General features: G+C 37.9%; 1 protein-coding gene across 1 annotated transcript; it reads right to left on the bottom strand.

Annotated features, from left to right (window-relative positions):
* Positions 1 to 878: 878 nt before the first annotated feature.
* LOC145785762 (uncharacterized) lies at positions 879 to 14,326 on the bottom strand. Its single transcript, XM_082597470.1, has 13 exons — positions 14,226 to 14,326; positions 13,155 to 13,274; positions 10,823 to 10,986; positions 10,254 to 10,436; positions 9,800 to 9,968; positions 9,387 to 9,476; positions 7,627 to 7,799; positions 7,054 to 7,177; positions 6,000 to 6,546; positions 5,612 to 5,675; positions 4,265 to 4,399; positions 1,576 to 1,705; positions 879 to 1,245 (listed from the first exon to the last, which is right to left on the bottom strand). Exons 1-13 carry the CDS (start codon positions 14,278 to 14,280, stop codon positions 1,196 to 1,198), a joined length of 2,004 nt encoding a protein of 667 aa, XP_082453596.1. The 5' UTR covers positions 14,281 to 14,326; the 3' UTR covers positions 879 to 1,195.
* Positions 14,327 to 15,737: the final 1,411 nt, after the last annotated feature.

Here is a 15,737-nt window from a genome sequence, read left to right as displayed (position 1 = left end):
TATATAACCTACATTACTGTGGTTGTTCACGAAAAAGCCACTGCCTTAAATTAATGACTTTGTTCATTTTGGGGAAACTGCCTCACGCTAATTTGGGCAGTTGCATAAACAGACTAATCAGTTTCATCAAATAATTTTATGTTTTGAGCTGCCCAAATCAACACGATGCATTTGTGAAAATTAATAAAATTAGCTTATATACTATAGCAAATTTTGCGTTTTGATTTGAGCAGTTTCACAAAAGTATTAGAGACATATTTTGGTGGCTGCCCAAATTGGCATGATGCTGTTGGTTAAATGCGTTTCGTACTACAGTTTGATCACCATGCAATACAATACATCAATATTGTGTGGCCAAATGAAGATTTTGCGGCACATTTCTTGTGCAAATAAGAGGCTGTACTTAGTTTGATAGGTAAAAGATATTAATTTATAGTTTTTCTTAATTCATGCAATTTTGTAGCTTTTCATATAGCAATTTTTGCCCTAATAATTGCAAGATTTTGCCCGAATTCGCGACGTTTTGAAACAACAGGGGAGCGGCTGCCCCCCCTGGCTCGTACGGCTATGCTTAGAGGCAAAACTAGTCTAGGCCTATCTATCATAATGGCAATGCAGTCAGACTTAGGCTAGAGAACGTTCAAATATTATGTAACGCTTTTTTCCCGAATTCTTGACCCCCCCCCCCTCCCCCATGTAACGCTTTTTCACTACAAATTCAGCACAAAAAACTACCATTCCGTACTCGAAAGCGTTACGTAACGTTTTGCTTGAATCCCCCCAGATGTGACAATAACGTAACGCTTTGAATAACCCCCCCTCCCCCTCGAAGGAGTTACGTAATATTTGAACGTTCCTCTACTGAATCCATAAATAGGCTAGACGTTTCATGGTACAAAGATTGTAAATATCACACCATAGGCTAGCTTATAATTTGTTAAAAATCTTGTTTAACGAGAATAGGCAAGTCTGGTTAAACGGCAATTGGAACAAGAGATTAGCGTGGTGCATCTGTAAGCTACTTCACAATATTGGTGTCATTTATGGGCAAATGCACTTTGTGAGTGTGAAAATATCCTAGCTTGTAGCAATGAACTCCCGTGCCACGCAAAAAAGGGTAGAGACTAAGTTACAGCGTGCATGGCAGAATAACTTTTTGTCGAGCGGAAAACATTCCCAAAAGAATTCTTTGCAGTTAGCCCTGACCTTCGATTTTGTTCATTTCGTTCATCAGGGCGGTGGAATCTAAAATGTAAATATCGCATCAAAGAACTTTGTAGGGGCCCAAGAAAGAGTTTACCGTTACCGGCGGGTAGCCTAACATCATTTTTCTGTCGCATCAGCGCTTATGCCTGATGGTTGAAAATTAAAATCAAGCTGATGAGAAGGCAAGAAAACTATGTTAAGAAAATGTTGTTGTGACCATATAAAACTTTTTACAGGTGCAATAAACGGAAATAAACTGCATAAAATGCACAGCCTTTCATAAACTGATCCATCAGCTCAATAAGGGGATAATAGAACACTAACGCGTCTACTAAAAATCAGTAAATAGTTTTTACAGTTATTACTTACACCGGAAGCCATACAATTCGGCGAAATCGACAGGGTTCTCATCGGACGACTTGAGCCGATAGTTTGCAGCTCCAGCCAAGAGTCGTTCGGGCATCGAACCACGACGATCTGCCTCCTCGGTCAGTACAATCTGAAGGTTTCAGTAAAAGTTAGCAAAGAGAGTTTGGTATATCAAACTAACGTTTTATCATTTAAATATGTTTTAAAGACTTTAAGCATTTAAAAAGCAAACGTATATATTTGATACTTCAACGTAGAATTACCGTACAAGCTGCGATGGGTAACGTACTAGAAAGAATATTTCAATGCGTGACAATGATTAATCGTAGGCAAAACTACAATTTGCGAACATCAGTTCAAACGCAAACATAATAAGCCATAAGCATTAGGGTGTCCCACTTTTAGGCGACTTTTCAGGAAAATTAGGTTCGAGTCAAATTCTGACTGGATTTTCGTCACTGATTTCAAAAATGACGTTATTTTTTTATTATGACGTCATCTTGATGTGCCAGCTAGCGGATTTTTGCTATTTTGGCCTTATTACGAATATGGCAAGAGCTAGAGCGTTGGAACTTACGCCAAAATGACCAAAAGGGACGATTTCCTATTTGTTGTCAACACAATATGAAACGCTAACTGCAACAGAAAAGGAGTTTTTTGAAAAAAACATGTTTTTGCTCATTTTGGACAAAAAAATGAAAACACGGCAATTTTGCTACAGTGATGCTTTTATTTCGGTTGTTAAGTTGCTGTGCTGCGCCACATTGTTTAACAATTAAGTACAGTGGTAGGCCTAGTAGTCTAGCATATTGTAGTTACAATTAATTACCTCAGCATTGATTTTTACATGCATGTTGCAATTACTAATACTAGCTAACTTTAAACCCTTGATCATTTCGTTCAAAGATCTACCAAATAAAACCACCATTCAACAACACAACACAGTTCAATGGGATTATTTATCACACTGTGCAAAGCAGCACAAATGAGCAAGTCTGTTTTAGCCAAATCATCTTGGTCATCACGAATCAAGCCGTTCACAACGGGTTTCAGTCTACCAATGAAGCGCTCGACTGTTGTTGTTGATCATACGCCAAAACACTGATGGAGATGAAAAACATGCAATGCATGGAGCCATCTTACTTTCTTCAGAGAAGAAATCACGTAAGTCGCCACGCTTCAAAAGCGTCTGCTCGATATCAACGTTTCTTGGAAAACTTTTCTATCTTGCCGCATCAGCAGCAAAAGGCGGAGCTTCAGCGTGAGAACTTAAAGCAACGTTTTTAGGGCTGAACCATTGGGATGCATGCTTAACGAAATGTTCAGAACAGGGTTGAATACTGGTTCATCAACAAATTTATATGCAAGTAATAAATCTCTTGTAAACAGTGCAATTGAGGGGCCTTCAGCAGCGGAAGGTTTAAGATGGATGACTAAAAATGCTGGCAAATAAACACAAACAATGAAAGAAACCATACGTTGAAGTTTGGGGATATCCTGAAGCTCAACACATTACCCAAAAATCAGCATTCTTAAGTGACCACTCGCTGTTGTTATCCAACGCGCATGGGACACGCTTTCTTGACGATAAAAAAGTAGGGGTTTCAAATTTCCTGGAACATCCATCACTAAATGAGCTGCCAGAGCAAGAAGACACATATATGGTCGTTCTGAAAAGATGAATCTTTAGCTTCTTTCTTGTGCTCAGAAAACCATAAGATCTTGGCTTTCAAATGATTTGCAGCTATAGCTGTGATGGAAACTTTACAATCTTGTCGGATTTTCAGATGTTGGGGCTTAAGTTTTGGTATTTTCTTAATTATGTTGACCAAACCACCATCTTCGTATGCATTAGGGCCTTTCACTTTGCCTTCCAAAAAGCTTTTTGCGTGTGTAAAATAAATCTCATTAACATGGAAGAGACATTCAAGAGTGTGTACCACTACTACACTAGCTACTACCACTGTACTTAATTGTCAAACAAGGTGGCTCAGCTTAACAATCGAAATAAAAGCATCACTGTAGCAAAACCCAAGCAAAATTGTTTCTCATTTTTCTCATTTTTTTGTCCAAAAATGAGCAAAAACATGTTTTTTTCAAAATAACCCCTTTTCTGTTGCAGTTAGCGTTTCATATTGTATTGACAACAAATAGGAAATCGTCCCTTTTGGTCACTTTGGCGCAAGTTCCAACTCTCTAGCTCTTACCATATTCGTGATAAGGCCAAAATAGCAAAAATCCGCTAGCTAGCACATCAAGATGACGTCATAATAAAAAAGTAACGTCGTTTTTGAAGTCAGTGACGAAAATCCAGTCAGAATTTGACCCGAACCTAATTTTCTTGAAAAGTCGCCTAAAAGTGGGACACCCTAATACGCATAGTTAATTAGTTATACTTCTGTGGGGGGAAATCTTGAAATGGACGCTCAGTAGCCTATCCAGTATCCAGTTATCATTAGCTTTAAAAGATGCAGTGTACCTTTATTTGATATTATTATCTATTTTGTTAAAATATCATTGCGAGTAAAATGTTGCTCATGGTAGCTCGAAGCTGCCATTCACAAGTTTGAAGTTCTGCACCACCAATCAACTGTTTAAAGTATGATTCTTTTGCGTGCTTTGTCACTTTACTGTTATGTTGTTGCAATGTTGCGGTATTGCACAACAAAATACACCAATCAAAGCTCACTCGGGCGTTGGTGGTAAGATCTCCCATAAAGCAAATCCGCAATCCGATCCCATTGATGCTCCAGCGCGTGTCCACAATCTCCGGGATGAGGATCTCATCAATTTTTAGACCGATCTCGGCAGCCGAATCTCCCCACTGAAAGATTAATTCGAAATGTAACACTGACTTGATGATTTATCCAAAAACTGAAGGACTCGTCTTCGTTTGTGCTGAGGGTCTATCCTTTTACCACCTTAGATTCACGATATTTCCGGACTAAGCTCGAAGGCTACTAGAGAGCAGCCAGTGTTTTGTTTCATCATCCAAGACACGCAGACCTTAAACTCCATTGAAGATGGTGCAATCGTTAATGATGTGGTCTGCCTTCTGTTCCTCAGCACCACGTTCACAAGCAAAGAAGCCATTCCCCAGTGGTGCATGGTTGAGCGGAAAAGACCAGCACCCTTAGGGAGACGGTTGAGACGCACCCATGCCTGTCTTTGTAGTGCCCGGTTGGTGGGCGAGTGTCAGCATCGGAGATGAACGAATGAAGTCTGGTGGTGTTTCACTTGCATTGAGAATTCCATTTATGGTCCGCCCAATTAGGCGCAGAGATGTTTTGTCCATCAGCTTTGTTGATCAGAAACTGATCGGCTGGCACGAATGGATTCAGGCGATAGGGGTGCTCTCTTGCGGTAGCAGTGAAATTGGAATGGAAAAGATGGTTGGGCTCCAATGCCGGTCGACCGAGAGACAGAACGGCTGTAACACTGATACTGTGATAATGATGTAACAATTTGATAATAACGGTACAAGATGATGTTACTTAGCGCAGCAATCATTGCAAACATGAGGTGCTTTCAGCACGCTGCAAGAATCGAAGTAGGACAGAGGTGCAGGCGAGTAGGGTGCATTGCTTACCTGAACCCATTCCATTATTGCTGAGCACTTATGAGATTCAGCACCATTTCTATACGGGCTTTAGTATACAACAGGATGTCGAAACCACGTCAGAGATGGGCATTCTATTCACTAACTCATGAAGCTGGTGGTATTTTAAACATCAAGATAATTAAGACACAAACTTTAGAGTTAGACACAATAAAAGAAACTTGAAGTCAATGAAGAAAGTTGCGACAAACTGGCCTGAGCTCACATCGGGCTGTGTCAGCAGGTAGACAATAAATTAATTTTGTAGTCTAGTGAAACAATCTGCTTTCTTCATATAAAAGTCTCCAAACGTAAAGCGCTGATATACGTTTCCTATGCTTTTATAGAAGATCTTTACAAAAGTATGCATTTGTTTCAATGGACACAAATGTACACACAATATGCTGGACACAAATGTAGAATATTGCCAGTCCTTACCCTCTGAGCAACGAGACCAGTAAATTCGATATATTTTGGATGAGCCTGATCTCTCAGCCAAGACCTGTATAATATTTTCTTATTAATAAGATACAAATTAAGCAATAAATAAACAAAAATGTTAAATATTCTAACTGCTTATAATTGTAGATAAAACTTGTTAAAAGGACGTACGAAGAAAACATACGTCACGACGTACAGAATGAAGTTTTTCATTAGCTTCCACATGATACACTTGAAATTGCATTTACAAAAAGTCAAAAGCAATCGTTTATTTTTAAAGTGCAAAAGAATAGATATATGGACAGTAAAAATGTAAAGGCCAGTATCAAAAAAGAAATGAAATTATGAAAAAAATGGTAATAAGTCTAGCATGGCGAGTACTTACGTCCACGTAGCAAACCAGTAGTTGAAATTTCTATAGCGCACAATGACAGTGAACAAGCACTTCTCAGGGGTGTCGTATTTGGTGGTGGGATGAGGATACAATGCAGGAGGAGGAGGAGCAGTGGTTGTTCGTCTGTTCCTAGGAGGATTTGTAAGATCAGGCGAAAGACCACCACCTGGCCTATCACTCGGAAGTCCTCCTGAGGATCCACGAGAAGTCGGTTGCCCAGGTGGCGCGGAGGTTGTTGTGGGGAGGAAGGGATGGGATCTTGATGTCAGAAGGAACTCGTCAGTTCTTTCAGTGGGTTTGGACACAAATGGGCCGACGGTGGCAGCAGTAGAAACTGGATCGAGAGAAACTGGAGTCCCAAATGGCTGGGTGGGCTGCAAGCCAACGGGACCTCCTCCTGGACCCTGAGTCGCAGGAAGAGTTCTTATCGGAGTTCGGGTGGCAGACGGGGGAGTTGACGAACGACTTTGAGCTATTGGAGTCGCTGACTCTAGAGAAGCAGCAGTGGGTGTCGTCGGAGCGATGATCGTCCGAGCAACTGAATGAAACAAATGATGAGTTTGATAAAAATTTATCACAAACTATTGCATGAAATGATATCTTAACTGTAACTCTGAGAAAACCCTAAAAATTAATAATTTTATATAGCAACAAATCGCTTAAGTTTCTGCGTCATATGTAAACAGCCAGAAAGACGTAAAGAAGCAACATTGACTGTGTAATCGTGTTGTGTGGAGGTAGGAGTCATTGTAACCTGCTGGCGAGCATTCAGTCTTTTGCAAAACAGCTCCATCTTAATACGCTGACAGTCAAACTAATTGCTTCGTGAACCTTACTCGGTACTGCCAATCTTTTCTATTGCTGATTTTTTTTACTTGTATTTGTGAAAGATTAATATAATCTCTCTCTCTTATTAGGCCTTGTGCGTTTACCTTCCAAATCAGTGAAATCATTCTGATTCTTTCTCCTAAACCCAAACAAGTTTCTCTGTCTAAAGGCGCACTCACAACAACAAAAAGTAGACTCAAACGTAAGTGCCTGATACCTTTGAGTTTCACGGCATTGTCCCTCCATACAACAGCGTCAGGCACAATCTTCTTTTTTTCGGGACCTGCCTCAACTTCATCGACCTCGCCGATGTTTATGATGGTGACGTCACCGCCTTGTCGCTGCGATTCAATCAAAGATACATTTCATACAAACTGGAACAACAAAGTGATCGGGACTTCCACATAAACCCTTCTGGTGAAAGCTACCCACCCCTGTCTCATTCTTGCTGGGAAACATAAACTGAGTCAAAGTATGAAAACTAAAGCATATCACGATATATTTAACTGCACTCAATAATGCAGTGAAATGAATGTTACAAGCAGCTAACTTCGTAAAAAGTGTCGTATAAAACTTAGACGCTGGTCTCTACTACTTGACTGAAGTTTTTGAGTGATAGAAACTGTCTTAAAACTTATCAAATCTGTTATGAAACTTGGTGGAATGATGAAAATAAACCCTTGCGGATTTCACACTCAGCAAATACAAGCCACCACATGAATCTATTCCAACATATATTTTATTTTGGATATTGTGAAAGTCTTACATTGAACCAGTAAAAGCAACTCACAGGGATAATGCTTTGGTAGTAAGCGGTTTTGCAGATATGAGTGAATGAGCTGAAGATCCCATTGTGACCACCCAAAACATTCAAAGCTTCCACCTCGTGGCAGCTTTCTGGGCATCTACAAACTATTGAACCGACAGGGTACGTGCTGGCAACAGCTTGGCAATCACAGTCCACTGCGTAAATGAAATAAAGGTTATGTTTCTTGTCACAATCAAGGTGCAATGCCTCGCGATGGCTTGCTTGGTATCTTCAACAAGCGTGTTGTTTTCATTATGGAATTCTGGTGCGTTGTGTTATTATCGGTTATGACCTGAAGTAACCTCTGATGACGAAATCTGTATTATGTAACGTGTTTTCTGGAATCATTTTCCCTACGTGACCTTCTAGGGACTTCTGTTGTTTACATTTAAATGCTACGTGACCGAACGATGGTTCTTTATGATGTAACCTTCTCGAAGTTACTGGACTGAACAGCCAACTATAAATAGTGGTGTAGTTTGTGTAATTATTATTCTGAGATTTTGAGATTATTATTATGGTGATTATTATGATGATTATTATTGAGTTGGTTATGAGAGTTGTGCTATGAGTTGTAGATTGGTAGTTGATGCAGAAATTAGAGTTATTTGAGAAGCCGTTCGTTAAAGTTCTTCAAGAAGTCAGATTATCATTTCGCTAGTAGAATTATTCGACATTTAATTGACTTCTTTTCGGTTGACCCATTAAACTACGTCATTGAACCTTTCCAAGTCTTTTTCCTGGTAAGAGATAGAAAGAAATCGTGACATTTCTGCTTTACTGAAGATGTGTGATACTATCCAAGATAACCAGGTGTTGGGTTGTTTTTCAGTTTAGATATACAAAAAAGCTTTAAATGCAAAATCAAACTGTTACAAATAGTTAAAATTATATATACATCGAAAGTTTTCGGTGCAGTGCTTTTTCTCTCACTCTCTCGTTAGAAGGACTCTGCACTTGTGCAGTGCCCTCGTTAAGCTAATATTCACGATCGCTCCTGATAACAAAACTGTTGTTTTTACATTGATTAGACGTATGAAGTTGGTAACATTAGAAGTATGAAGAGGTTGAATTAACTCTTTCGCGCCCAGCATCATTTTAAAATGATTTGCGGTTTAATGCGAAACGTCCAGCATCATTTTAAAATGATGCTGTTTGATGCGTGATATAAAACTTTGTCTTCATAGTAGAATATCTATAAATTTACTGGTCCCTTGTAAAACGCTTATTTTATTGATATTCTCGTGTTTTTCAAAAAAAAAATTGCTCAAATTTGACAAAGTGTGGTTACTTTATCCAACAGTTAAAAGAAAAAGAAAAGGAACAAGGCATGTTTGATTTTTCCTTGACACTTCATATCATTAGGAAGTCCACTGAAGAAAAAAAATCTGTTTAGGTTCTACAGAAAAGGTGGGAGTATTTTTTTTTGTAAGATGCTTCATTTTCACAAAATTTTTAACAAAAAAAAAGTTAAAAAAGTACACATTTTAAAAATACTGGATCTTCAAATATGTTGTATTAGGAAAGTAGGTTTTAACATTTATAGTCAGAACTTGAAATTATCTTTCTAATGAGATATTCCATGTCAAAATACACAATCGGTGTCACGCGTGTCAACTCGTTAAAATTAGAGAAAAAATAGCAAAAATGCCTGGGTTTTGCAGTCAAACCGTGCAAAATCGCTGGGCACGAAAGAGTTAATATGAGAATGACTAATCTTGCTAGATGGGAACACATCACACCTGGAACTTTCTTTCGCGGTCTTCTTGCAACGACGGCATTAGGGGCTGTCTTTATTTGATTTTGCACCGCTGTCAAAAAGCTTGTGGAAGCTGCAATAACAGTAAACGGAACACTCACAAAAATGTAAAAGAGTCGATAGTTGTAAAGTGTGATAATTTCGTGTGATTATGAAATATTACTTGAACATGTCTCGACATGGATTTGTTGGAAAAATGTGACTTCAAGTGGTCGCTAATCACTGAATCACTGCACAGTGCACAACTCTTGGTTTCATTTTCCAAATGATAAAGCGTTTTTTTGTTATGGTATCGGATCTAGAAAATACCAAAATTGGGTTCAATAAATCTGGTTTTTGGAACAACAAAAACCAGACGAATATTCAGAAAGGTCATGTGGTTAGCTGAAGACTCACGGTCCATGGAATTGATACGTGACTTGACGCCTTGAGATGCCAGACTGGATTCGACATAATCCGCCAACGGGGGCCAATGTCTTTGGGCGGCACTTCCGATAACAGCAGAGTTGGCTGAAGGTTTCGCTATAACTTCGTATCGTGCGTTGATGAACCTAACGTCTCTGTACTGTAAAATAACGTAAAATCAAAAGCAAAGGTCGATCGAATGAACTTAACCGCCTGGTAGCAAAATACCCCCAAATTTAAAGAAAGCAATTTCCCATTGGAGAAGAAATATTTCTCGAAGCCAAACAAAGTTCTAAAATAAGGCACATTACTTTTTGCATGCTGATTGAGCTTGTATTTTCATTGACAAATAAAAAATTGAACAAATGGTTTAACTTAAATTCGCATCCAAATGCCAATCACTTATCACCAGGGAGTTTAGATGGGGCTTGTTGCACATACGTACCTGCTTTTCAGTATACTTAAACGATGTCTTATCAAAAGCCCTGCCTTTGATCAGTCCTGGCACGTCCACAGAACGGGGAGAGACCAACTCGTTTCGACGTGTAGTGAATGGAGGAGTTGGAAAAAGTGCGGTGAAAACAACATCCTCTACTTCTATACCTTCATCGGCATACGCTTGAATCATCTGGAAAATAAAACTATGGTTACACCTAACAACTGTACAATGCAAAGAAATCTTCTTCAATATTACGAAGAAGGTCTATGACGCGGTTCGAATGACACGATCTGTGTGCTACCGTACCCGAATGCCACGGTGGCTGAATGATGTCAAACTAAATGACGCGAGACGTCCTGGTTGTTTCTTGAGCCTGTTGTTGAAATTGCACTGTTCAGGAATATCGCTTACATTATCAGGGACATCGCTAGTGTAGCGAAACTAAATCTCTAACTTTTACCAACACAAAGTTAAATAGGCGCCAATAGTTCATTTTTTATTTCTCACATCTGTAAACACATTTCTGAAATAAAACCTATGTCACAGTTTGTCATAAGAAATGAGAAACTATGCACCTTCGGTTTCACATTATTAACGATGTCCTGTCCTCCAGGAGAATCTACACTGGTGACCCCAGCGGCATTAGAAATATACGCGTTGTTAAGTTCTTCAAACTGAAGTTGTCCACTGAACAAAACTTGTGACACATCGTAATCTTGTGAGCTGCCTCCAAAAGCAACTTTGAAAACAAGATACATTGATGTTGTAACTTTGTAAATTATCTAATCTAGGCTACTGGTAATGTTAATAGTAGACTATTACGGTATTAGGTTAATAAAAAAATACGGATTTATACAGAACTATCTTTAAAAAGTTTGTTTAAGCAAAGCTATACGAGCTTGCATTTTTCAACAAATTGATTGATTTAAAATCTTTTTTTGATAAAGACATTGCAAATCACAGGGTTGATCGGTTACCGCCCGGTTAAAACCTGGTATAAACCGGGCAGTTTTGACCACCTATTACTGGTCAAAACCCCTTTAGTGTATAAATCAAGTTGCTTTTCAATTGAATTACAAATATTACCCTCCATGCAGGGCCGGATTTATCTGATGGGGGGCCCGGGGCACTTTTAGATCGGGGGGTCCCCATGCAAAAAAATTTTTCGCGCCTACGGCGCGAAAAACCATCTCTACGTCTACAGTAGCATCAGTCCAGTATTGCACAGCATTTTTCAGAAACTTTAAAGGCCAAAAGGAAAACAATAACACAAAATCACATTTTTTTTTCACATAGGGAGGCCCTTCAAGAGTCGGGGGGCCCGGGGCAACTGCCCCCTCTGCCCCCCCCTAAATCCGGGCCTGCCTCCATGTTTAGTAATGATGTTCAACTATATTTTGTTTTTATCAACAATAACCAAAATGCTGGATTTGGAACAAAAAATATCAATTTCTCTGCTTATTTTTGATATTTCAATCAGTTGGTTACCGTATTTTACGACCATAAAGCGCATCCGATTATAAGGCGCACTGTCAATAAATTGCTTTGATTAGTTTTTTGTTCAGACATAAGGTGCACTGGGCTATAGAACTTAACGTATTTTAAGGAGTATGGGTTATCGTATAAAGCTCATTAAACAAAAATGCGTAATAAATGTAAGCAAGTCACAATAGTACAAAAGAAAAAATGGGCCTAGTGAATATCACAGTTGCTAGTTGCTTTTACAGTAGTTTATTGTTTGTGTAAGACGGTGGTTTATTTATATAATAATAGTATCGGTACTGGTTTTGAGTGTAGGCAATAAAGCACTACTTGATCCATACATTAGGCGCACCGGCTTATAAGACGCACGATCAATTTATGAGGAAAAAAAAGATTTAAATTGCGCCTTATGGTCCGTAAAATACGGGTATTTAAATTATTGAGAAAATTCAAATTCTAAAAATAAGTTTCTGATGAACCAAAAAATGCTTGGTAGAACGATGAACAATTTGCACAGCCAACTGAAGTACAAGAATTTATTCCAACAAATTTTTTTTTATGAAAAACATTTGCCATCAAATTTTGCCTGACAGGTCGGTATTGGCGGCCATTAATGAAAGTTCAGGCGGCCATGGCCGCCAGCTATTTCGAGGCCTGCATATCAAAATGGTCACAACTCACAACTGCTTTTATATTTCCTAAATAGCCCATAGCCCAGGTAGCCGACCATGCACTACATAAAAATATTTTTCTGGGTTTTGACCGGTTTAAACCTAGTTTTCACTGGTTAAAACCAGGTTTAAACCGCTTAGTGGTCAAAACCAGTTTTGACCACTTAGAGATCAATCCTGGCAAATCAAGCTTTAAACTGATTCCATTGTTCTTCGAAACATACTTATCAGTAGACAATTAAAAGTGGGAAAAGCTAACTGGAAAAGGCGATCTGTTACTAAGACACTTCCTCAAATGGGTGATCTACCTAATACAGAAGGAATCAGAAAGAAAACAAATCAATATTTTTTTTAGCTAAAAGTCTAAACCTCAAAAATTTTAATGGACAAAAACCGAGGTTCTGCAATATAAAATTTTACTGAAATACTGTTGTTGAGTGATAGCTTGGCCAAACATTTTTCAGGTTTAGACTTTAGAAAAAAAATGATTTGTTTTCTTATCACTGTACATAATGTACAACAGCCAAAGTTCTGTCACTTGAAACATGATGTGAGCTGCAATATTTAAATTTTTACACCAAGCTTGTACAAATTTGCAACTGAAGTAGATCTACGTATGCTGTTGTTGAAATACATGACTACAACAGAAAAAATGGGCTGCAGATAAAAAAGGAGAGATAGAGAGATAATTTCCTACTCATAAATTCAGCTTTTGGTAATCAAAATAAATATTTCAAAAGAAAATAGCATTTACCAATAACAGCAATCATGCATGCTGTGACAATAAGAAATGCTATTCCACCAACAATATATTTTGATTTCGGAGGTGCTTTCTGTTCACCTTTTTTTGGTTTAGGTTTATTGTCACCTGAACCTGGAACACAAGAAGGTGACGAAATTAGCCAATCATGCATTAAGCAGCCTACTGAATGTCACAATTTCTTTTTTCATTGTCTCATTGCAAGAAAAGCAAATATATATAGATTATAGAAGATCATGAATTAGGCCTCTAAGCTCAGACTTTATTTTTCTGGTGATCAAGCATGGCCTACCAGAGCTTCTTTCTGGTGATCAGATCTCGCGCTCGGCAGCCAAAATAAAAAATTGGTTAAAAATTTGTATTTTCAAAAATTTGTAAATTAATATCGTGTTTATGCACTTATTCATGTAACAGCACAAACAAGCCTGAAACATATTTGCAGTTGTATTTAAAAGTTCTGCTTCCCAAGCAGGTTCAGTGCTAATCTACAAATTTTTCTAGGTTGATGCTCAGACTTATTGTGAAACTTTTATCAACAATATTTCTCATCGGCTTGTGAGAAGCTTTGCCTTGTTTGTGAAGAAAAGTTGCAAATTAGAGTGAAGAGAATAAAGTTTCACGCATAAATATGAACAGAGGTAAAAGTTTGAAATTCAAACGGATCAGAGAAATGTTGTCTCGTGGAAGCTGGCGACCAAACACGGCCTGTTGGCACAGTAGATTTGGAGGCCATTTAACGACTTTTCAGTAGCTATGGCCACGATGGTTTCTGGGAGCTTAGAGGCGTGCATGACATTAACATGGTATGAGGTTTACTACAAAAGAAAGCCATTTTGTATTTTTATACATTTAGGAACTTTTAAACAGGGCATTGGATTTTCTATTGATACCGTACCGCATCCAAAACAATGTATATACATACGGTACATAGTACATACCATACTATAAAAACACAAAACATTAATGTGAACATAAAGATTGCCTTAGCTATAATAGGCAACTTAGTGGTATGTACAATTGTACATTTGTAAGGCATGTCTTTCTTTTGCGAAAGATTTATCATACCTTGTGTCCTCTTGTCTGAAGGCCCACCAGAAGGATATGGCTTCATAAACTCCATGTTGTATTATAGGTCATGTTAGATTATTGACAAACAACTTAAGACTGAAAAAGCAGATTTTTGTGGTGTTTAGAAATGTGGTGAATTAGAATACAAATAGAATCTATTTGAATAAGAACGTTCTGATGATTTATTTAGGTGAAACAGGCTGTCAAGGGTTTAGATAGTATATAATAACTATATTTGATTTAATTTGCTCTGCTTTTTTGCTTAGCATTGAGCACTTTTGTACTATTAATAGCCTTCATTGTTTTAACAGCTTTACAAAATAGTCTCACTTATTGAAGTTTTAGGATTTTTATGCCTTGGCTCAACTATCAAGTTTAGGAATATTAAAACTATAATTTTTGGACCTTTTCTAATCTGGTACCGGTAGGCTAAATATGAATGTTTTCAAAAGCATTTCAACTACGGCGTACCTAGAATTTTTACTACAATCTGTTTATGACATCCCAATATCTTACTAACATTTTTAGGATTAGTTCACCAACTAACTCGATGACTTATATAGTCTTTCGCTGCTTCCTGTTTGTTGTGGTATCTAGATTGCTATTTTATTCGTAACTTATTCTTTAATTGTACCGTATTATTCTAGCAACAGAGTAAACTAATAAACTAGTAGACGAAATGAAAGCTTCTCTGGTGCTCTAGCTCTTTCTCTTTCTTGCCCAGCAGTAGCAGAACAGCACCAGATTGGTGTTGCCAGATGCAACAAAAAATTTCCCAACAACCGCCTTGCAAGTCTTCTAGGAAGTCAGTTCAGTTAGTTTTTATTTCTGCAATACCTAAAAATACTTTCACTTGTTTTGAAAGCATTTTTTTTTAATTTCAACATGAACTCAAAATTTTTTTGGAAAGGTCTTACCAGTAAGTTTCTTTAACTTCTAGTTTTGTCTTCAACGGTATCATAATTTTTCTGATTTGGGGACAAAATTCTGCATCAAGCAACACTGCAACAGACAACATAGATCGGTTAAAGCTAGGACATGGCCTTAGATTTAAGAAAGACAAGCATTACGTGGTGAGGAGAAGGCATGTGTGGTTTACGAAAACGATAAACAAAAGAACGCTGTCCTTACTGTATAACGTTTCGCTTCTAGATAGCGTTAAACTTGAAAGCAGGCAACAAACAGCCATTGGTGAGAAGGTAAAGGTTAGTACATGAGCAAAGATTTAATAACAAAGAAGTCATCATTTTGAAATCATTTGAAATCAATTTGAAATCATCATTTGAAATGAGAGCATAAACTGTCAGGGAAGAAGAGTAGGCTATGCTTTTTTCCTTGCTGCTTTTTCCTCTTTTTCACAAATGTTAGTCTCTGATTTTGTTTTCTCGTTTTGGTAACCACACTCGTTTTGAAACTGTGGGATGGATGTAAATATACAGTAGCCTATACGGTAGGCCTATCACAATTCACAATATAATATTTTGCAGAATACAATAAGTAAATAGAATT

The sequence above is a fragment of the Aplidium turbinatum genome, chromosome 16 (genome assembly GCF_918807975.1).
Source record: "Aplidium turbinatum chromosome 16, kaAplTurb1.1, whole genome shotgun sequence".
NCBI classification, from domain to species: Eukaryota; Metazoa; Chordata; class Ascidiacea; order Aplousobranchia; family Polyclinidae; genus Aplidium; species Aplidium turbinatum.
This window is presented reverse-complemented; position numbering and strand designations above follow the sequence as displayed.